Source organism: Coregonus lavaretus, assembly GCF_964263955.1.
Source record: "Coregonus lavaretus genome assembly, chromosome: 11".
Classification (NCBI taxonomy): domain Eukaryota; kingdom Metazoa; phylum Chordata; class Actinopteri; order Salmoniformes; family Salmonidae; genus Coregonus; species Coregonus lavaretus.
Genome location: NC_139998.1, coordinates 45,347,040 through 45,371,504, shown reverse-complemented (window position 1 = coordinate 45,371,504; position 24,465 = coordinate 45,347,040). Strand labels below are relative to the sequence as shown.

The 24,465-nt window shown below is 41.8% G+C and overlaps 1 protein-coding gene across 1 annotated transcript in view; it reads right to left on the bottom strand.

The window, feature by feature from the left end:
* jak3 (Janus kinase 3 (a protein tyrosine kinase, leukocyte)) overlaps window positions 1–19,665 on the bottom strand; it is a 32,875-nt gene extending 13,210 nt beyond the window's left edge. Inside the window, exons 1-9 of the mRNA XM_084171772.1 lie at window positions 19,583–19,665; window positions 18,881–19,111; window positions 18,361–18,478; window positions 18,027–18,144; window positions 17,624–17,769; window positions 17,202–17,514; window positions 5,652–5,774; window positions 5,362–5,519; window positions 5,165–5,276 (exon numbers count right to left, since the gene is read on the bottom strand). Coding sequence (XP_084027898.1) covers window positions 5,165–5,276; window positions 5,362–5,519; window positions 5,652–5,774; window positions 17,202–17,514; window positions 17,624–17,769; window positions 18,027–18,144; window positions 18,361–18,478; window positions 18,881–19,073 — 1,281 coding nt within the window. The 5' untranslated portion in view covers window positions 19,074–19,111; window positions 19,583–19,665. The remainder of the gene's footprint in view (window positions 1–5,164; window positions 5,277–5,361; window positions 5,520–5,651; window positions 5,775–17,201; window positions 17,515–17,623; window positions 17,770–18,026; window positions 18,145–18,360; window positions 18,479–18,880; window positions 19,112–19,582) is intronic.
* Window positions 19,666–24,465: the final 4,800 nt, after the last annotated feature.

The window sequence follows — 24,465 nt, the reverse complement described above, 5'->3', positions numbered from 1 at the left end:
GGAGTTCTAAAACTTTTGACCGGTAGTGTATATGCCTAAACTACAGAAATCATGATGATGATAACTAGGAGTAATGTATAGTGTCTATGCTAAATTGTCATACATTCTTCTTCTCCACCACAGATTATCATAAGGTCTCAGACTCCAGGATGGGAAAATGCTTACAAGAAAGAAATAGATGAAGACAGAGTCAGAGACAGAGTTGTTGATTTCCATTGTTACTTGTAATGTTAAAAAGGGAAGAAAAAGACAATCATATTTTTCTAAATTAGCTATCTATCTAGGCTACTCACCATACTATAGCCTACAGATTTGAATCACCACTAGAATAGTTATTTTAATGTTATTGAGTATGCCTGTATCTTTGTTTTAATTTAATTAATCTAATTATTAATCTAACAATACAAATCCTTATTGTTTTGTAAGAAATGTAAGGTATTTTAACATGTTGCAATAAAGTTGACTAAAGTAGTAGAAAATATTTTGTTTGTATGTATTTTCACTTGGTAATGAGTAATAAGTAATTATATAGAAATTGCTTATAGTTAACTATAAAGTTACACTTCACTTTAAATAGCTAAATCCTGTGTAACAACTAGTGACAACCTTGTACTTATGCAGATATTCAATTTGTAAGTCGCTCTGGATAAGAGCGTTTGCTAAATGATGTAAATGTAAATATTACATATATGTACTCTGTGGTGTATCACTTTGTTTATTTTCTCACCTGGATGGCGCTTTCAGAAGCTGACGATTAGATTGTCAGAATGGGTAATGTACTTTGTAAGTACACAATACAAGTAAGTACAATTCAAGATACACTTAAATTTAAATAGATAAATCCTGTGTAACACCTAGTAATTACATTGTACTTATGCTCTGTGGTGTACTTGTGGGTTTATCCTCTCACTTGGATTGTGCTTCCAGAAGCTTTAAAATTAGGGCCAGGTTGTCAGGATGGCTAACGTACTATATAAGTACACATTCATTACAAGTGATGCCACCTGTATGGTAGACCTCAGTCAGCGAGGTTTACCTACAGTATATCTGATCTGTTTTTGTAAACTCAACCGAGTTAACCCAGATGGTACACTTTTTGGGGGCAAGTGCTAGCAAAAACAGTAGGCAGGTTTCCATTGACCCAGGTTTATTCAACTTAAGCAATGTCACAGAAAAAATCATTGCGACATGTAATGAAAACGGCAGATGTAACACATTTCCGAAAGATCAACTAACATTTTATCCATTCGACGGGTGGATTTTTATTTTGTCGAACTTCCTTTATTGTGAAAATTGATGATGGAAACAGTGTTTTTTTTCTCGAAAAAATGATGATTGTCTAATCATTTTGAAGGTGCGGGGCACGTGATGGCATCACCAAAATGCCTACTGCTTGCAAAATCAATTTATTCAACTATAAAAAAATGATGTTCCTTTGCAGGACAAGGATTGTCTTGACTTTCAAGAATGCTAGCAATTTCAAATCAAATTAGGCTAAATGGGTAATGGAAACACTTTAACCACTTCATTGTAATTCAACATTCTATGTTTTTTTGTTTAAAGTTGTGACTTCATTACGTCCAGCTGTTTTAATCAAAACAAGCTCAATGGAAACGCACTGTGGCAGGCAATTGTCACATCTACTTTTTATGCAAACTTTGTAAATGTCGACAAAAAGTCACTGGACAAGGTAATGGAAACATAGCTACTGAGTGGAGATATATCTAGGAAAACCAAAGTTCCAAAGGCTGGGCCTAATATAGTGTATAAGAGATCATACAAAAGGTTTTGTAGTGATTCTTATGATGAAGAGAATATTTGCTGGTCTGTGGTGTGTAATGAGGAGCAATTATTGCATCTGAGCTCTCCTTTTCTTTTTCAAGTGTAATGAGGAGCAACCAGACGCTGCACGTGACACATTTATGAATTTGCTTATTCCAGTTACTAATAAGCATGCACCCATTAAGAAAATGACTGTAAAAACGGTTAAATCCCCATGGAATGATGAGGAATTGAAAAATTGTATGGTTGAGCGGAACGAAGCAAAAGGAATGGCAAATAAGTCTGTCTGCACAGCTGATACAGTAAATTGAGAAATCATGTGACTAAACTTAAAACCCCCTAAGGTTCTCCAAATTAGTGTAATAAAGCAATCCCCATCAAAATCCGTCAGTTTAAGCTAGTTTAACAGTTGAAGTCGAAAGTTTACATACACTTAGGTTGGAGTCATTAAAACTCGTTTTTCAATCACTCCACACATTTCTTGTTAACAAACTATAGTTTTGGCAAGTCGGTTAGGACATCTACTTTGTGCATGCAAGTAATTTTTCCAACAATTGTTTACAGACAGATTATTTCACTTATAATTCACTGCATCACAATTCCAGTGGGTCAGAAGTTTACATACACTAAGTTGACTGTGCCTTTAAATAGCTTGGAAAATTCCAGAAAATGATGTCATGGTTTTAGAAGCTTCTGATAGGCTAAATGACATCATTTGAGTCAATTGGAGGAGTACCTGTGGATGTATTTCAAGGCCTACCTTCAAACTCAGTGCCTCTTTGCTTGACATCATGGGAAAATCAAAAGAAATCAGCCAAGACCTCAGAAAAAAATGGTAGACCTCCACAAGTCTGGTTCATCCTTGGGAGCAATTTCCAAATGGCTGAAGGTACCACGTTCATCTGTACAAACAATAGTACGCAAGTATGAACACCATGGGACCACACAGCCGTCCTACCGCTCAGGAAGGAGACGCGTTCTGTCTCCTAGAGATGAACGTACTCTGGTGCGAAAAGTGCAAATCAATCCCAGAACAACAGCAAAGGACCTTGTGAAGATGCTGGAGGAAACAGGTACAAAGGTATCTATATCCACAGTAAAACGAGTCCTATATCGATATAACCTGAAAGGCCGCTCAGCAAGGAAGAAGCCACTGCTCCAAAACCGCCATAAAAAAGCCAGACTACGGTTTGCAACTACACATGGGGACAAAGATCGTACTTTTTTGAGAAATGTCCTCTGGTCTGATGAAACAAAAATAGAACTGTTTGGCCATAATGACCATCGTTATGTTTGGAGGAAAAAGGGGGTTGCTTGCAAGCCGAAGAACACCATCCCAACTGTGAAGCACGGGGGTGGCAGCATCATGCTGTGGGGGTGCTTTGCTGCAGGAGGGACTGGTGCACTTCACAAAATAGATGGCATCATGAGGAAGGAAAATTATGTGGATATATTGAAGCAACATCTCAAGACATCAGTCAGGAAGTTAAAGCTTGGTCGCAAATGGACAATGACCCCAAGCATACTTCCAAAGTTGTGGCAAAATGGCTTAAGGACAACAAAGTCAAGGTATTGGAGTGGCCATCACAAAGCCCTGACCTCAATCATATAGAACATTTGTGGGCAGAATTGTAAAAGCATGTGTGAGCAAGGAGGCCTACAAACCTGACTCAGTTACACCAGCTCTGTCAGGAGGAATGGACCAAAATTCACCCAACGTATTGTGGGAAGCTTGTGGAAGGCTACCTGAAATGTTTGACCCAAGTTAAACAATTAAGGCAATGCTGCCAAATACTAATTGAGTGTATGTAAACTTCTGACCCACGGAAATGTGAAATAAATCATTCTCTCTACTATTATTCTGACATTTCAATTTTTTTAAATAAAGTGGTGATCCTAACTGACCTAAGACAGGGAATTTTTTAATGTCAGGAATTGTGAAAAACTGAGTTGAAATGTATTTGGCTAAGGTGTATGTAAACTTCCGACTTCAACTGTATCTGTTTTGCATTGGATGCGTCTCAATCCACCGCATCTGCCTATGTGACAGAGCTAGAGCGGTGTTTGTCAGACCATGAGACATCCCGAAAATCGGTCTTCTCTCAAAATTGTCTGTAGTGTCCGAACGGTTTGGCCTACTAACTATGGAAAGATGAAACTCTCACGAACAGGATGGTGTTCTCCATTTTGCTCTACGACCTCCACAAGTGTCAGGAGACTCACAAACATGTACATGTTGGTTGTTTAGGCCTCACAAGACCCGTCTTAAAGTCCCCTGGTACCAGTTGAAAAAACAAATGGAAGTATATACAGTTTGTGAAATCACTGCAACACTTAACAAAGAGCTGCAGTCAGTTTTAGAATGGGTGGCAAGTAATAAGCTAGTACAAAATATTTAAAAAACTAAAAGCATTATTCACTAAACCCTAAAACTCAACTAAATATTGTAATAAATAATGTGGAAATTGAGCAAGTTGAGAAGACTAAACTGCTTGGAGTAACCCTGGATTGTAAACAGTCATGGTAAAAACATATTGATGCAACGGTCGCTAAGATGGGGAGAGGTCTCTCCTTAATAAAGTGCTGCTCTGCTTTCTTGACAAAACTAGTCCTACAGGCCCAAGTTTTGTCGCACCTGGACTACTGCCCAGTCATATGGTCAAGTGCCACAAAGAGGGACATAGGCAAATTACATTTGGCCCAAAACAGAGCAGCACGGCTGGCCCTTAAATGTATATGGAGAGTTAACATCAATGACATGCATGTCAATCTCTCCTGGCTCAAGAGATTGAATGCATCACTACTTGTCTTTGTGAGAGCTATTGACATGTTGAAAGCACCGAGTTGTCTGTTCAAATGACTAGCATACAGCTCAGACCCCCATACATACCCCACAAGACATGCCACCAGGGGTCTATTCACAGTCCCCAAGTCAAGAACAGACTCTGGGAAATGCGCAGTACTACATAGAGCCATTGCTACATGGAACTCTATTCCACATCAAGTAACTGATGCAAGCACTAAAATCAGATTTAAAAACAGATAAAACTACACCTTATGGAACAATGCTAACTGTGAAGAGACACACACACACACAAGCACACACACACGCATACGTGCATTAACACGCTGGAACACACACTCTACACACAGGTACATTGTAATATTGTTGTGTGGTGGTATTATACATTTTCTATTGTAGATATGCAGTGTAATAATGTTATATGATGTACTGTTTAATTTGTAGGGGATTTCTAATAAATACAATACAAATGCAATACATATGGACCATCCAGACTATCTAATAAAAGTGTGACCAAAAGTATATCCAGATTAAAGCAATTTGAGGATTGACTATGCTTTGTAATTGTTTACTTTTTACCTGAACGCAGACGGTAAGAAATAACTTTTCATAGTCTTTGGGGCTGCGTCTTAGCAGAAACCTGCCATCTTTGGCGCCTACTTTTTTCAGCTTGTGCACTGCAAACTCAGACCTGAGGAAACAACATATAAAGGCACACTGAGATGTTTAAATCTAATGTATCTCTATGGGTTTGATATAAGTCTTGAAGGACCTACGTGATTGGCCCATGGCAGTGGCTTTCAATGTCTTCAAGCAGGCTGGGAGGGGCAACGTCTTGACAGAAATAGTGACTGGAGTCTGTAGTCAGCCTGAAGTAACCATCCACAAGCGAAACAAATGAAAGCGCCTCGGTCACTGTTCGAAACTCGGCCTCCTGTGGAGAAGAATTGTGACATGCACACTTTTTCATTAGCTATACACCCCCCGAAATGGATGTTGCCCAGGTGTTGTTGATTAAGCATTAATTAAGGATGTATTGCGCATTGATTCAGTGTTTTCAACCAACCAGGCATCTGTCGTCCTGCCGGGTGACCGTGACCACCCTGCTGTCCTGGGGAACCTGCTCGTGGCACGCCCTCTTGATGTTGATGTCGATGATCTCTGGGAAGTCACAGAATGTCTGCCACTCCTGAGACAGAACGTACAGTTATGAATATACTACTGTTCCCTGAAGGAGGGAACAAAGTATAACATACTATGGGGAGTTAACAACCAATCCTATTCACCTAAAGCAAACTGAAATCATGCCCAACGTGCCAATGGATGCGAGCCCGCCCTCGGAAGCCCCGCCTTCCTGGCTATAGTACTGGGGCTCGCAGTCATTTCCTCAATTTAGTACTGCCCTTCCTTCAGTGAACAGTAGTTATAGTCATAACTGTATGTTCCCTTGTTCCCTTTCAGTCGGTCACTTGATATAACATACTATTGGGTCATACAATCACGTCCCAAGCCAGCTCAGAGGTTACCAAACTAGGAGGCCCACGGCAGCCCAAGCACACACAGGTTCCACCGGCTCAAAAAAGGTTACAGAAGCCACCTTTTTCCCTTATACTTACCCGAGAAGCCTGAACAGTCAGAGCCTCATGAGGCCTGAACTGTCAGAGCCCCATATAGGGAACCAGAACCTGCTGCAACTTGTCTATGTGCACTGACATGCTGCCACTGCAGCCAAGTCCCTATACCCCACAGTTCCAAGAACAATATTTACATTGCCAGCCTGAAATGTCAGAACTCGTACAAGGAACCGCAAGTCCAAAAACAACAGAACACCTGTCGTAACTTGGTAAAGCGCACGCGTGCGCTGCATAGCATCGACCAAAGTCGATGAACCCCGGCAGCCCAAGGTTCAAACCCACAGGGAACTGTGGTAATCCTCTGCGCGGGATTACCAAAAAATATGTATTCACTAACTGTAAGTCGCTCTGGATAAGAGCGTCTGCTAAATGACTAAAATGTTAATTAGATCACTTATTTTGGTATTGCCCCTATGTAACTTGTTTCTGGTCACAGGTTCGGGAATGGCTGAAAAATCACAACATTTATCTCAAATTAACCCTACAAATAGCACTGTTGGGAGATTTGGAAAACCAGATACCATGCGATTAGACAGGTTTAGAATGTATGTGAAACATCACAGCACAGTTGAAAAATATATGGCACATGGAAATCATAAGACGGCGGTTTACGGAGATAGGTGGGATGGACTGAGAGTAGCTGATGGGTGGGTTTAAAAGCTCATGTTCTATAATAGTTATGACTGAAAACACACATAATGTATAAGTACTATCTATCTAGATGTAATGTATATAAAAATATCAAATTACTTTATTCTCGCTATGTAAGTAGATAAAAAAAAAAAAAAAAAATTGGCATGTATGTAAAATGTGTGTAGAATGTACATGTAACAACAAAAGAAAAAGCTGTAAAAACACATTTTGTTTTTGTCCTCCGAAGAGGGGGGGGATGGGCCACAAAAACAAAACAAAATTGGAATGATTGTGTGGTGAAAACGTTAGTCTGTGTAATGTAGTAACATGTTCTGTCCACCATAGGGAAATTAGCGTAATATAACATAATTCAATGTCAAAGTAATTCGATATTTTAATATATGATGATAGTAAATGTAGCAAACTCACACATTTTTACAACAATTACATCTATTTCCTCCTACTTTAACCATGGAGAGAGTTTAAAAATGCTCCTAAGTACAATTTAACCAGGCGCTCTAGACTAGAGCGTCCATAGGGTCTGTGCAGCAGGCTGAATGTTTGACGTCCCAATTATAAACGTTATCCGTAACCATTTCCATGGCTTGGTGCGACGAGTAGCTACAGGAATATATATTTAAAAATGACTGCCAGTAGAAAACACCCCCCGGCCTCCCGAGTGGCGCAGCGGTCTAAGGCACTGCATCGCAGTGCTTGAAGCGTCACTACAGACCCGGGTTCGATCCGGCCATGACTGGGAGTCCCACAGGGCGGAGCGCAATTGGTCCAGCGTCGTCCGGGTTAGGGGAGGGTTTGGCCGGGTGGGCTTTACTTGGCTCATCGCGCTCTAGCGACTCCTTGTGGAGGGCCGGGCGCCTGCAGGCTGACTTCGGTCGTCAGTTGAACGGTGTTTCCTCCGACACATTGGTGCTTCTGGGTTAAGCGGGCAGGTGTTAAGAAGCACGGTTTAGTATAAATAAAATCTAAAATAAATAAAATGAAACCACTTCTTGTCCCATCAAAACTCTCGGAGACAAGTATATGGTTGCTCCAGCTGAGACGGAAGAGGAAGCGAGACATTTCACTGGCTCATTTTTCTGGTTCATAGACAAGTAGACCAGACCCAGCTGCTATCGCATTGGGAGAGCCACCCCTTAAGTAGACCAGAACTGTGACTATTTTTTCAATGGTAAACGGCCTGAGTAAGACATCTTTATTTATCCACCATCTTTGGCTCTAGGTGCACAGATCCACGCTCAAAGCTAGTGTACATCGATAATATATCATAACAATTTATAAAGTTGGCTACTTTATTGCCAGGCCTTTCAGGCCCTTGTTTTTTTCAATGTCATTCTATTAAAAACTTTTATTAGAAACTTTTTTTGTTAGTGTGATGTTTTTAACTTTCACCACCATCTTTTTATCTGTTCAACAACACAGATTCAGGTCGAACTCACACAGGTTGCAACAAATGCCTGCAGAAATGTCCATGGAAATGGAAGACCAAGGCAGAGAGGGAAACAATAGAGACTGAAACTGGGGCCAGATTCTCTGAGCTATTTAAATTGCCATATTTCATGCCCATAGACATGGCTGTAGTGGACCCTATGCATAATCTTTTACTGGGGACAGCAAAACATGTTTTTACCGTCTGGAAGAATATTGGTGTGCTGGATGATGGAATACTAAGAAATATGCAGCTTAAAGTCGATGCACTGAAAGCACCTGCAGACATGGGCCAACTACCCGCTAAAATCTCATCAAGGTTTTCTAATTTCAATTCACAAGAATGGAAAAATGTAACATGCGTTTACTCCTTATTCACTCTTAAGGGACTTGTGGAGATGCCCATTATGATTGCTGGACCCAATTTGTCAAAGTGGAGCGTTTTCTGTTTTCCATACAACCTTGCAAAGCTCTCACAGAACTGTTGCAAGTGGCTATGGGCCTCTCTAAGTGGCTATGGGCCTCTCCATTGTTAATGTAGGAGGAAAATATATGTAATTGTTTAAAAAAATGTATGAACTAGGTTATAGGCATACTAAATACATGTTTGGAGTAGATTGCCTGCTGAGCTGAACTGGGCGTGATATGAGTACAATAATAGACAAGGTCTTAGGGGCATTTTTTTATTTTCACTAGTTTATTTAGCATAAACTCTTATTTTTCTTAAGGGCTTGTAAGTAAGCATTTCACCTGTTGTATTTGGCGCATGTGACAAATGAAATTAGATTTAATTTGATTTAGCATGTGTAAAGATCCATGATCTTCCAGAGCCGACTAAACAAGACTGGTCAAGCTCTGTTTTTATTCTGACTTCTCAATACTCAGCTTCTTCTTATCATTAAAGATATTCTGGCTTACATGTACACACTCGGAAACAGGCCATTTTACACAGTATTGGCCTCATTGACTGAGCCACTTTGGAGCACTGTTGCCACAGTAAATGCTTATGTGTCACATACAGTGGGGAAAAAAAGTATTTAGTCAGCCACCAATTGTGCAAGTTCTCCCACTTAAAAAGATGAGAGAGGCCTGTAATTTTCATCATAGGTACACGTCAACTATGACAGACAAATTTAGGAAAAGATTTCCTGAAAATCACATTGTAGGATTTTTAATGAATTTATTTGCAAATTATGATGGAAAATAAGTATTTGGTCACCTACAAACAAGCAAGATTTCTGGCTCTCACAGACCTGTAACTTCTTCTTTAAGAGGCTCCTCTGTCCTCCACTCGTTACCTGTATTAATGGCACCTGTTTGAACTTGTTATCAGTATAAAAGACACCTGTCCACAACCTCAAACAGTCACACTCCAAACTCCACTATGGCCAAGACCAAAGAGCTGTCAAAGGACACCAGAAACAAAATTGTAGACCTGCACCAGGCTGGGAAGACTGAATCTGCAATAGGTAAGCAGCTTGGTTTGAAGAAATCAACGGTGGGAGCAATTATTAGGAAATGGAAGACATACAAGACCACTGATAATCTCCCTCGATCTGGGGCTCCACGCAAGATCTCACCCCGTGGGGTCAAAATGATCACAAGAACGGTGAGCAAAAATCCCAGAACCACACGGGGGGACCTAGTGAATGACCTGCAGAGAGCTGGGACCAAAGTAACAAAGCCTACCATCAGTAACACACTACGCCGCCAGGGACTCAAATCCTGCAGTGCCAGACGTGTCCCCCTGCTTAAGCCAGTACATGTCCAGGGCCGTCTGAAGTTTGCTAGAGTGCATTTGGATGATCCAGAAGAGGATTGGGAGAATGTCATATGGTCAGATGAAACCAAAATAGAACTTTTTGGTAAAAACTCAACTCGTCGTGTTTGGAGGACAAAGAATGCTGAGTTGCATCCAAAGAACACCATACCTACTGTGAAGCATGGGGGTGGAAACATCATGCTTTGGCGCTGTTTTTCTGCAAAGGGACCAGGACGACTGATCCGTGTAAAGGAAAGAATGAATGGGGCCATGTATCGTGAGATTTTGAGTGAAAACCTCCTTCCATCAGCAAGGGTATTGAAGATGAAACGTGGCTGGTTCTTTCAGCATGACAATGATCCCAAACACACCGCCCGGGCAACGAAGGAGTGGCTTCGTAAGAAGCATTTCAAGGTCCTGGAGTGGCCTAGCCAGTCTCCAGATCTCAACTCCATAGAAAATCTTTGGAGGGAGTTGAAAGTCCGTGTTGCCCAGCGACAGCCCCAAAACATCACTGCTCTAGAGGAGATCTGCATGGAGGAATGGGCCAAAATAGCAGCAACAGTGTGTGAATACCTTGTGAAGACTTACAGAAAACGTTTGACCTGTGTCATTGCCAACAAAGGGTATATAACAAAGTATTGAGAAACTTTTGTTATTGACCAAATACTTATTTTCCACCATAATTTGCAAATAAATTCATAAAAAATACTACAATGTGATTTTCCGGATTTTTTTTTCTCATTATGTCTGTCATAGTTGACGTGTACCTATGATGAAAATTACAGGCCTCTCTCATCTTTTTAAGTGGGAGAACTTGCACAATTGGTGGCTGACTAAATACTTTTTTCCCCCACTGTATCAGTTTGCAAACAATGTAAAAAAATATATAATAATTGAGTTAATAAAGCCGCATACAAACTTGGTCTCTTTTTTGCTTTCTTGAGTAAGGCAGCTCCAAAATGCAGGTGTTTCAGCCTAGCTCAGTGCTTTCTGTGGTGGTGGGACAGCCAGCGGAAATCTAAGGGTAGAGCTCGAAAACTCAAGCCCAATGGGTACTGCCATGGAGTTACATTAGAAGTGCCCATCCAAGAAGGCTCAAGGTCATTGGCCACAGATAAAATGACGTCAAATCACGTTATATCTACAGTAGCTTTGATTAAACTGATCATGTCAACATCATACTTTCAAAATCTTAGCTAGCAAGCTAACAGTCATCATCATGAATCAAGTCGACAATCTACTGGGAAATCCTTTTTAATCCTTCTCATCTGAAAATAAATTATGAAGAGAAATTATAGATAAAACGTATCAGTGCTCATCGACCATTGGACATAAACATTACACAACAAGTTGGAAATCACCAATTCAACAGTGAGTGGTCATCCAACTCGGAATTCTAAGTCAGGAACTTGGGCCTCTTTCTAGAGCTCCGACCTGAAGATCATTAATGTGATGATTCAACCTTGTTTTTTTCAGAGTTCCCAATTGTTTTGAAAGCACCAAAAATCCAGAGAATGCCAGACTTTGATGACAAAGTTTGATGACAAAATTTGCCCATGAAGAACCGCCGCGCCACCTTCCTGTTCAAGTGAGCACAACAAGGTGAGTCCAAAAATGTATTAGATGCTGCTGCATAAATGATGTAATATGCCAGGGAGATACAGTGGGGAAAAAAAGTATTTAGTCAGCCACCAACTGTGCATGTTCTCCCACTTAAAAAGATGAGAGAGGCCTGTAATTTTCATCATAGGTACACGTCAACTATGACAGACAAAATGAGGAAAAAAAATCCAGAAAATCACATTGTAGGATTTTTAATGAATTTATTTGCAAATTATGGTGGAAAATAAGTATTTGGTCACCTACAAACAAGCAAGATTTCTGGCTCTCACAGACCTGTAACTTCTTCTTTAAGAGGCTCCTCTGTCCTCCACTCGTTACCTGTATTAATGGCACCTGTTTGAACTTGTTATCAGTATAAAAAGACACCTGTCCACAACCTCAAACAGTCATACTCCAAACTCCACTACGGCCAAGACCAAAGAGCTGTCAAAGGACACCAGAAACAAAATTGTAGACCTGCACCAGGCTGGGAAGACTGAATCTGCAATAGGTAAGCAGCTTGGTTTGAAGAAATCAACTGTGGGAGCAATTATTAGGAAATGGAAGACATACAAGGCCACTGATAATCTCCCTCGATCTGGGGCTCCACGCAATATCTCACCCCGTGGGGTCAAAATGATCACAAGAACGGTGAGCAAAAATCCCAGAACCACACAGGGGGACCTAGTGAATGACCTGCAGAGAGCTGGGACCAAAGTAACAAAGCCTACCATCAGTAACACACTACGCCGCCAGGGACTCAAATCCTGCAGTGCCAGACGTGTCCCCCTGCTTAAGCCAGGCCCGTCTGAAGTTTGCTAGAGTGCATTTGGATGATCCAGAAGAGGATTAGGAGAATGTCAAATGGTCAGATGAATCCAAAATATAACTTTTTGGTAAAAACTCAACTCGTCGTGTTTGGAGGACAAAGAATGCTGAGTTGCATCCAAAGAACACCATACCTACTGTGAAGCATGGGGGTGGAAACATCATGCTTTGGGGCTGTTTTTCTGCAAAGGGACCAGGTCGACTGATCCGTGTAAAGGAAAGAATGAATGGGGCCATGTATCGTGAGATTTTGAGTGAAAACCTCCTTCCATCAGCAAGGGCATTGAAGATGAAACGTGGCTGGGTCTTTCAGCATGACAATGATCCCAAACAAACCGCCGGGCAACGAAGGAGTGGCTTCATAAGAAGCATTTCAAGGTCCTGGAGTGGCCTAGGCAGTCTCCAGATCTCAACCCCATAGAATATCTTTGGAGGGAGCTGAAAGTCCGTGTTGCCCAGCGACAGCCCCAAAACATCACTGCTCTAGAGGAGATCTGCATGGAGGAATGGGCCAAAATAGCAGCAACAGTGTGTGAATACCTTGTGAAGACTTACAGAAAACGTTTGACCTGTGTCATTGCCAACAAAGGGTATATAACAAAGTATTGAGAAACTTTTGTTATTGACCAAATACTTATTTTCCACCATAATTTGCAAATCAATTCATTAAAAATCCTACAATTTATTTTCTCAATTTGTCTGTTATAGTTGACGTGTACCTATGATGAAAAGTACAGGCCTCTCTCATCTTTTTAAGTGGGAGAACATGCACAATTGGTGGCTGACTAAATACTTTTTTCCCCCACTGTATGTATACTGTAGCTAAGAAAGTAATAGTATGTGTATGTTGTGTAGTAAGCTGTTGTGGTAGCCCATGAGCCTCACCCTAATAATTTCCCCTCATAATTTAGCCTACTGTTCTGACTTTGTGTTGCACATGTAGCCTATAGCCTGTTTTAGAGAAATGTCATCATCGAATATTGTAAGAGCTTTCATTGTCTGCTTATATGTCCACTTTTATATGTCCCCTTCCGTCTTCAAGAGAGCGAGAGTTGCACCCCTTCTCAAAAAACCTACACTCGATCCCTCCAACTACAGACCAGTATCCCTTCTTTCTTTTCTCTCCAAAACTCTTGAGCGTGCCGTCTTTAGCCAACTCTCTTGCTATCTCTCTCAGAATGACCTTCTTGATCAAAACCAGTCAGGTTTCAAGACTGGTAATTCAACTGAGACTGCTCTTCTCTGTGTCACGGAGGCTCTCCACACTGCTAAAGCTAACTCTCTCTCCTCTGCTCCCGTCCTTCTAGACCTATCTGCTGCCTTTGATACTGTGAACCATCAGATCCTCCTCTCCACCCTCTCCGAGTTGGGCATCTCCGGCGCGGCTCACTCTTGGATTGCGTCCTACCTGACAGGTCGCTCCTACCAGGTGGCGTGGCGAGAATCTGTCTCCGCACCACGTGCTCTCACCACTGGTGTCCCCCAGGGCTCAGTTCTAGGCCCTCTCCTATTCTCGCTATACACCAAGTCACTTGGCTCTGTCATATCCTCACATGGCCTCTCCTATCATTGCTACGCAGACGACACACAATTAATTTTCTCCTTTCCCCCTTCTGATAACCAGGTGGCGAATCGCATCTCTACATGTCTGGCAGACATATCAATGTGGATGACGGATCACAACCTCAAGCTGAACCTCGGCAAGACGGAGCTGCTCTTCCTCCCGGGGAAGGACTGCCCGTTCCATGATCTCGCCATCACGGTTGACAACTCCGTTGTGTCCTCCTCCCAGAGTGCAAAGAGCCTTGGCGTGACCCTGGACAACACCCTGTCGTTCTCCGCTAACATCAAGGCGGTGACCCGATCCTGTAGGTTCATGCTCTACAACATTCGTAGAGTACGACCCTGCCTTACACAGGAAGCGGTACAGGTCCTAATCCAGGCACTTGTCATCTCCCGTCTGGATTACTGCAACTCGCTGTTGGCTGGGCTCCCTGCCTGTGCCATTAAACCCCTACAACTCATCCAGAATGCCGCAGCCCGTCTGGTCTTCAACCTTCCCAAGTTCTCTCACGTCACCCCGCTCCTCCGCACACTCCACTGGCTTCCAGTTGAAGCTCGCATTTGCTACAAGACCATGGTGCTTGCCTACGGAGCTGTGAGGGGAACGGCACCTCCGTACCTTCAGGCTCTGATCAGTCCCTACACCCAAACGAGGGCATTGCGTTCATCCACCTCTGGCCTGCTGGCCCCCCTACCTCTGCGGAAGCACAGTTCCCGCTCAGCCCAGTCAAAACTGTTCGCTGCTCTGGCACCCCAATGGTGGAACAAGCTCCCTCACGACGCCAGGACAGCGGAGTCACTCACCACCTTCCGGAGACACTTGAAACCCCACCTCTTTAAGGAATACCTGGGATAGGATAAAGTAATCCTTCTACCCCCCCTTACCCCACCCCAAAGAAAAATAAAATAATTATTGTAAAGTGGTTGTCCCACTGGCTATCATAAGGTGAATGCACCAATTTGTAAGTCGCTCTGGATAAGAGCGTCTGCTAAATGACAAAAATGTAATGTAATGTAATTTATCCTACGGTTCTGACTTGGTGTACAGGGAGAATACTGTAAGAACGGCCCATGTTCTGAATTCTGTCGCTGTACATTTCAAAAGTGCTGAACAATAGTTATATTGACTACGTCCGTCCTAGCTCGATCATGAATGTCTTAATCGAAATTACGAATTGCCTCTTATCCACTCGTCGTCCCCTAGTTTGTACATCTCAATTGTCAGTAGAAACCACATTTGTTTCAGCAAGTCAGCCATATCAGCTATGTTTTTTTTAAAGGCAGTAAATGTGGCTGAATGAACTGTTTCGCTGCCAGACATGGCTCCGCTGATAGCTATATGTAGCGGTGGTAAGGTGCTGGGACTGCTATTGGGACTCTGCTGTTGGGACAGCTATATGTAGGCCCTAACAGTTTGTCGGCACCGTTTGTCACCGTTATAGTCCAATTAATGTATTGTTTAGTGTTGTGTTGTGTAGTGGCTTTGCTGGCATGCATCGATTTTTTGGGTTGTTGAGTTTGCCCCACCAATATTTACATGCTAAAATCGCCACTGATCCATATAGATCCGCCTGTCCCTCTCAGGAATCCCTAGAACTGGCGCTGTTTATTCGGAAGCACCGTGCTATGATTAGCCCCCTTGTTAGCCTCTGGAGCTAAGTAACTCTCCACTCATCGGCAAAATCTTTAAACAGGGGTAAGTGATGTTTCACCTCTGTCGGGACAGGAAGTAAATACCTTCCCCCAAACCTGGAGGAGCTCCGCTGTGGGGGACAAAACGCCATCAAAAGCACATTCACCACCAATGGTTCATTCTCCACCTGCCGAATCCAAAGCCGGGGCTTCAGGCTGCCCCGGACAGATGTCATCAGATTCACACACTGAAAATCATCCAGAGCCAACCAGGGATAGTATATAATCTCCGGAATCCAGACTTTGAACACTGCCGGAAAAACGGAATGAGCCTCACTCGGCTGGGATGACACCCCTATCAACTCCGACCACTGATCTTTCTCACAAAGTCACCCTGACTCCCAATGGAAGTTGAACCCAGCCGGAGACAATGGTCACACAAACTGGTCCGAGCCAAGGCCTCCTGAGCGTTTGTAGTATATGAAGAATTATGAGTTTGCTAATGTTTTCAAGTGGAACCTGAGAGGATGTTTATTTAGTGTCAGAGGGAATTGTTTTTAGGGTGATGCCCCATAGAAGACAGGGGATTGGACAGTAGAGGGAGCCACCCATATTTTGGGGAATATTATAAGTACTGGATGGAGACAAAGAAGAGCAGAGCGGCCATTGCAATTTGGGAAACACTGCTCTCCGGATGCTATATACATCTGTACACTTATGCTGAAATCTTGTAATATGAATAAAACTTATGATCAAAGTTCAGTATTAGCGGACTCCTTTGTTTAACAGCAATAATTAGCAACATTGACTCGACACTACACGTGTTTCCACCCCAGGCAACAGGAAAGCACTTGAGAGTATCTTACATGTTTCATTGTGAAACCACATGTCCTAGGTTAAGGTCGGAGGTTCAAACTCGGCTGGTTAGCCTTTTTGAACTTACTCTTACCACTGGCCATCTTACTCAAGTAAGGAAGCACATGCTACACAAGCAGAGCAGAAAGTAGTGTGGTTTTAGCTAACACAAATCCTTCCCAAGCAAAGAAGCATTAGCTACACAAGCAGAGTAGAAAGTAGTTTGCTTTTCCCAAACACAAAAACCGATACCAAGACCCAAAACTTGCAACATCTAGGGGGACGAGTACTCTCTGCCCACTAATAGACACTTATGTCGGATCCGAATCTCATAGCGTTTGTGTGCTTGAAAAGTTTGTAAATTGTGTGACACGTTCTTTATTCAGGTGAACTGAAGAATTGAGGAAATGGATGTGAGCCCCGCTATTATAGCCAAGAAGGCAGTGCTTCTGAGGGCGGGCTCAGCATCCATTGGCCAGTTGGGCGTGATTGAAGTTTGCTTCAAGGGGAATAGGATTGGTCATTGACTCCCCATAGTATGCTATATCGAGTGACTGACTGAAAGGGAACATTATTTATGTTTTGTGTTCAGTCAATGTAGATACAGCATGATAATCATGATCATGACCCACAGTAGGGACTTTGCACTTTGTCTCACCAGGACTTCGGCAGGGCAATAACTTCCACTGATTTGTATGCCACTCTCCCCGGCGACCCGCATAAGGCTGAACGTCGGTTCCTTCTGCTGCAGCTGGGAGCCGGGGTGGTTCACCTGAAAGGTCTCAGTGCCATGGGAAGGCTCCACCCCTGCCAGCTCCATCAGGTACTTCAGCTTCAGACTGCGTTCCCCCACCGAGCAGCGGCCCAGCTTCTTCAGGAACTGTTTCAGAGTGTTGCGGATTCTGTAACGCGCAAGCCGGCTCAGTTGCTGGATGTCCTGCCGATGCGTCTCGGGAAGGCATGACTTGTAACTGAAAAAACAGGAAATGGATCTATTCTGCACAGCCAAATAAGAAACCAAGAGACCCGTTGACATAAAGAAATGTACTCATTTTCATACCCTCTTTATAGTATTCATACCTGACTGTCTTGCACACCTCCCTGACGCTCTGGTTGTGTTCCTTAGCCAGTCGCCATAGGTCGAGCACTGCCAGGCCAAGACACTCCTCCTGGACGCTCAAGGGAGGTGAGACCCCCGCCTGGCCAGCCACAAAGTCACTGCGGGACTACAGGTCACAAAAAATGAAGACTATACACAGAACACAGGAAGTAATTTAGTAGAACACTTACATGTACATGCCCTTGTGGAAATTCTAGAAATACCATTAAAAGCGAATCATTCACCACAAATAGCCTTTATCGCACCACAATTGTGTGAGAATGTAATTTCACATGATCTATTGCCATATGTTAACATCCAAATAGTGCATATCTAAATGTGAGTTTTGGCTTACTGCAAAGGTTGGAAGTGTTTTCTATGTACCTGGGCAAAGAGATAATCAATGACACAGTAGTCGAGCACTGCACTGATTCTGCCTCTTCTCAGACAGTAGCGGTATGATGTTTTTGACCCCTCTCCAAACCAGTTGGCAAAGAAAAACCTTTGTAACCACGGGAAATAAAAAAAGTACAATTTAATACACAAGTCATCCAGTTCACATTCACAGCTAATAAAATCCCTTTGTATGAGGAAACATTATTGTGGTGCACTACACATGACAGACTAAGACCAAATAAAGTGCAACATAATAGTTAATATGAGGCATAAAATGTATTTCTAGTCAAATGTTTCTTTTTTACATAACGTTTTTTCTCACCTGACTCTGTAGTGAATGCTAATGCTTTCATCAGTGTTGAAAACATGTGTTGGGGGGTAAAAGTAGGAGAGATCATCAAACGCCAAAGCAAATAGGCTGTGGTACACTGGTAGGATTCCTAAGGAGAGAGAAACGTTATTGTAAGAAATGTTTTTTGCAGGTTTGAACATCCAAGCTAATACGTGACTGCATTCTCAATAAATAGAAGGCTTGGAGACAGCAAGGTCCTGAAGGAGGATACACAAGGCTCCAATACATATTTTGTAATTCCAGAAGAAATGGGTATGCACACTCAAAAGGTGGCGTAGTCTAGGACATTTCCAAAATTCCTCCCTTAAAGGGGCAATTTGGGATTTAAACAACAACAAAGCAATCAACTCGCCACTTTTTTGGTAAACAGCGTAAGGATGTCTATTTCACACCATATTACAATTATTCCTCACACGGTTACAGCATATGCTCTTCAACAGGGTTAAATACAAAAATTACAACCATATTCATATAAAAACACATATCTTACCACATTTTTTTGCTGCCAGGACACAGACCCTTTCAGCAGAGATTTGGCCAGAGGATATGTTGAACGTTGTTCCCGCCTTTGTGGCAGGGAGGAAGTAGAGATGGACTTGTAAACCAGAGCCAGAACCGGACCTTTGGCTGCCCCCCCTCTCCCTGTCCACTAGAGGTGCTGTCTCCTCCTCAGTGAGATCCATTGGTAGAACCACTCCTGAGACACAAATTACCTGAGAAACTGCAAGTAAATTGAGGGAAGAGGAAGGATAGTGACGTCCTAGATTTTACAAGAAGAGGATGACGTCAACAAGCTCGCCACTGAAGCCACAAGGGGAAATGAAATGTTATTAAGAACTAGGGGTTTCCAAAACAGAGGAACTAACCCATGGGAATCTACACAATACATTTTGTTGAATCTATTTCAACAAGACCAGGTCGAAGATTTTTGGATCAGAAAACTGACAATATATACAATAGTGAAAAACATACCATGTGGAGAGCAACACTCTCATTTGAACAAACCTAACATTTCAACACAGTTTTGAGTCTTAACATCCAAAGATTAACATTTGAACTGGACTCAAGCACTTAATCAGTGTTGTCTTGACACTACCTAGTGTCAGCTTGACAATAATAAGCAGTAAAAGACATCAATTGAAGTTCAGTCTTCACCACTACATCCACAAAGCAGCCTATGTACAGCCATTACCTCAAAATATGATGGGCAGAAAGGTGTCTTCTTTATGAACAGGCATCCATGTCTTCGATGTCTCTTGTTGATGAGACACTGTGTTTCATGGTGGTGGGAGGAGGAAAGTAATACAGTTTCCTGTTTCAGACAGCGCAACATATTTCCTGACAAAGAAAATGTATCTTGATTAGTATCTTCAACCTGTTTTTACCTCACCCTGTTCTAGTTGGTAGAACAGACATCTGTCAATACCATTTCCTCTGTAGTGAAAGGGAATTTAAGACATGAAAGTGACAATAAGTGTACATTTTTTGCAATAGTAAATTATGATAAATTATTTTTGCCTTTTTCACATGTAGCAGAGACTGAAAATGTGTGAAAGGACTTGAACAGGAGTTGGAATGTTATTCAACTGTGACTTGTTCAAGACAAAAAGCAAGCTCTTTGAAGCTGTACTGTGGTTTCCTCTTCCACTGACAAGCAGTGGGTTTTTGTAGTTTCCTGTCACGAACCAAACAAAAAGATACCCCAGTTATATGAAAGTGAAAACCCTGTGTTGTTCAATGGGCACACTTAGTTTCCCCTTAGGCATCGACTGTATTTGCCATACGAGGTTGTTCCTCTTAATATAATTTAGATTTCACCATAGCCTCAAGCCTCTATAACGGTATATGATATTATTCAATCTTGCCCTTGATTATTTTAATCAGGTGTGTGTATGCTGTACTACAGTTTGTAATCATCCATTGTTTAGATTATAGGGCCATACGATTATTGGTCTTCCGTTAAGAGTTCATATCATATGTGCTCAGTGTACCATAACAAACTGCCAATGCAGTCCAACTTGCAAATGTTCATCCGAATGTTGTGCGTGGAGTGCGGGTTTGCAATTACTCTTTATGGAGTGCAGGAGCACTTCAAGACTTCTGGTCTGCCAGGTTCCAGAGACATTGGTAGTTCCAAGCATATGAGCTAGTTGACATCAATGAATGTGTCATGGGGTGGAAAAGTGAGAGGTTCTAGGTCTGGGATTGAGCAGGCAGCAAAGGCAGAACAAAAGACAGTTTAATATTTATTTTCTTAAGGCATGATTCAGTTTCAGCATACAGCACAGTCTCAATACAGTTAAATTCCTTTGTTTCCAAACTCTATCCATAAATATAACTTCTTACTTTTACTATAAAAAAACACGCTACTTAAAAATCAGACATACAAACCAAACTAAAAGGGGGCACAGGAAGCGACGCAGACCAGCAGCCAGGTGTCCATCTTAATTTCTAAGACTTAGTCAATTACAGCACAAACTCCATTTGCCACGTGCTCTTCTATGGTATATTGCCGTTTGCACAATTTAGTGTGCATGCTGCCATCTACTGTGTGGGATGGAAACTGGATTCCATGCAAACTACCAAATTAAATAAACTACACCAAATCAAACTACTTTTCTGTTAAAAATAAAAACAGATCTTATCCCTACACAGGCTCAAGGGGAGCCTGGGAGGGCGGGCCATCTTCTGGCGCCAGTACCCCTTGCAAGTCTTTCGATGTAAACTCTTGAAGTCCCAAATAACTTTTCTGCCGCAGCCACAATAATGTCCAGTTTCTTTGACACTTCAGCCATACAGTTCATAACTGTGGCAATGAACGCCACAGAATCTACCTTTTTAACACAAAGGGTATATTTTGACTGGCAGCAAACATTTACTACTGGATATGGTGCATCCACTACCATATCTTCACTAGTCACTATTTTCCTCAATGCTTTTAAATTGCCGCCGCATAGGAGATTTGATTGACCGCTCTAACTTTAGCGCACCAACTATCCCTGGAATTCTCTTCAGGTATTTAATGTTAACGTCTGTTTTCACCCCTGAAATAACTCATTTAAAGGACGCTCTGCTCCGAAGTTCAAAACACAATACTTATGTTATATGGATTGTTTTGAAGCCAACCACAATCTTCCTCTATTCTTCAGAAACACAATTAATCAGTATAAGACCGCCTCGATATGACCGATCCCCCATGCCTCTGGACTGCATCACTTCCTGTGGGCTGCCACCAAACAAAAATTTAAAAAACAGGGGGTTTAAATACGTTCAGCGCAAATCACATGACCAGTCAATTATCCAATAGAAATGATTGTTTCTGATTGCATGCAAATGAGTCACACCTGTGACACACACATAAGATATTGTTAAGTAATCACCAGAGTTGTGGACTCAAGTCATACATTTGATGACTTGAGACTCGACTTGATATAAAATAACTTGAGACTTGGAGCCTCAAGACTCGACTTTGACTTGAGACTGATGACTTGAATTTATCTGGTCAGGTTTTGTAATGTTTTGTCAGTCATTTTGTGGCACAGAGTCTACATGGATTACTCTACACCCCTGATACTCAACTCTGGACCTCGAAGCCAGTTCCACTGCATTTTTTCATTGTTCCCCTCTAATCAGGGACTGATTTAGACCTGGAACACCAGGTGTGTGCAATTAATTATCAGGTAGAACAGAAACCAGTAGTCTCCGGACCTCGTAGGGTAAGAGTTGAGTACCCCTGCTCTACACACACAGCCAGAGACAGTAGGCAACATCGCCCTTGCAAAAAAAAACTGCAACAGATTGGCTAGTGAAACGCATTCACAGCGCTCTGATTGGACCAGCAAACTGTCAATCAACTCAGGTCGGGTGAGCTAGCGAACAGATTGCTGATTTGCTGTACAGCTATAGGATCAGGTGCAGCGCAAACGTCAAATTGTAGGAAGAGAGGATTGCCATAAATAAATATGCAGCTCCAAAAATGTAATATTAACTCTTTACTTTACAAGCTCACCGGCAATGGGGCAACAATTACTAGCATAGGCCTACTGGTCTTTTGGTATGTAACAATTGCTTGAAAATGATAATTTACTTATGTTTGCTTTTGGAATTTGTTTCAAATGAATTATTACTGTGGTGAAGACGCACCATAGGCGCAGTCAACTCCTGCCAGAGGAGAGTACTTTTTTTCTGCTGGTTGAAATGTTTGCTGTTGCTTTCACACAATGTTAATTGTGCACCTGAACGTTCACAAGACTCATGAGGTAGAAGTTCTGTTTATTTAATTCAATGTATGGTTTCCTGGGTTATGTCTGAGTTTGGTGTGTCTGTGTCCTCTATCTTTCTGGTTGTTGGTAATAGGAGAGTGCGCGCCTCAGTGCGTATAGAAATAGGCTACATGGCCTGCGCGCCACGTTTTGGAGTCAGAAGGTAAAATGAGTGTTCCATGTATGCATGGTATTGAAATATCATGAATAATCATAAAGTCTGATTATGACGAATGTAACAATGGATGTGGAAATTGCCTTTTAACTTGTAGAACCAGTTTATTGGTTGTAATTGCAAATTGGGTAGTTGTATGGTCCTGGGGCCCAAGTGCTTATGTAGGCCTACCAGTTTAAGCTCCTGTTAGACAGATTCGAGGCAGCAGCTACTCTTCCTGGGGTCCATCAACATTAAGGCAGTTATATACACAATTAAAAAGATTACATTTCATAACACTTTTCACAACACATTAAGTGTGTGCCCTCAGGCCACTACTCTACTACCACATATCTACAATACAAAATCCATGTGTGTGTTTGTATGTGTATGCGTGTGCCTGTGTGTGTGTGTTTGTCTCTTCACAGCCCCCGCTGTTCCATAAGGTGTATTTTATTTTTTTATTTTTATCGGATTCTACTGCTTGCCTCAGTTACCTGATGTGGAATAGAGTTCCATGTAGCACTTGAAGAAACTTTTAAAGTTCTTAACATTTTCCGGATTGACTGACCTTCATGTCTTAAAGTAATGATGGACTGTCGTTTCTCTTTGCTTATTTGAGCTGTTCTTGCCGTAATATGGACTTGGTCTTTTACCAAATAGGGCTAGCTTCTGTATACCACCCTACCTTGTCACAACACAACTGATTGGCTCAAACGCATTAAGAAGGAAAGAAATTCCACAAATTAACTTTTAACAAGGCACACCTGTTAATTTGAAATGCATTCCATGTGACTACCTCATGAAGCTGGTTGAGAGAATGCCAAGAGTGTGCAAAGCTGTCATCAAGGCAAAGGGTGGCTACTTCGAAGAATATAAAATATATTTTGATTTGTTTAACAGTTTTTTGGTTACTACATGATTCCATATGTGTTATTTCATAGTTATGATTTCTTCACTATTATTCTACAATGTAGAAAATAGTAAAAATAAAGAAAAATCCTGGAATGAGTAGTTGTGTCCAAACTTTTGACTGGTACTATAAGTGAAAGTGATTTGCTTATGCTCAATTAAACATAATCAAGATCTAAACCAGTGTTCATTCTGATGCATTTACAGTGTTTTTTAACACAACATATGATTCGCCATTGGTTAATTTCAGCAGCATGAAAATAAGGAACAATTCTATTTATTAAAATCCCTCTTATTCTAATCCTCCAGGCATGTTCTACTCTTGCTCCTCCCCCAATACCTTGTTCAACACATAAAGTACCTTCCACTCAGTGTAACAGACTGAGTTTGCAGAGCCACTTTTAATGAAAGGTGCTGCTATTCTTCGTCCTCACTTGGCATTCTACAAATGTCCTAGTGTCTTAGACTATTGCCAATTGAAAGTCTGCAGAAGAAGAAGGTTAGAAGGTAAAGGGTTTTCAGAGACTGGGGATTTGAGTTTTAGAGAGGACACAGGTAAGGTTATTTGAACTTTTAAGTCAATATTTTCAAGTTTGTCAAATTGTTTTGTGGTTCTAATCTGATCACGGATACAGGTTATAATGGAATGTGTTTCCCACTTAAAACCTGTATAATGGTCTCATAACCAAACGTTGGGTTATTGAGCCAATATTTATGAACTCACTAAAAGTGCCAATGTGCGCAACT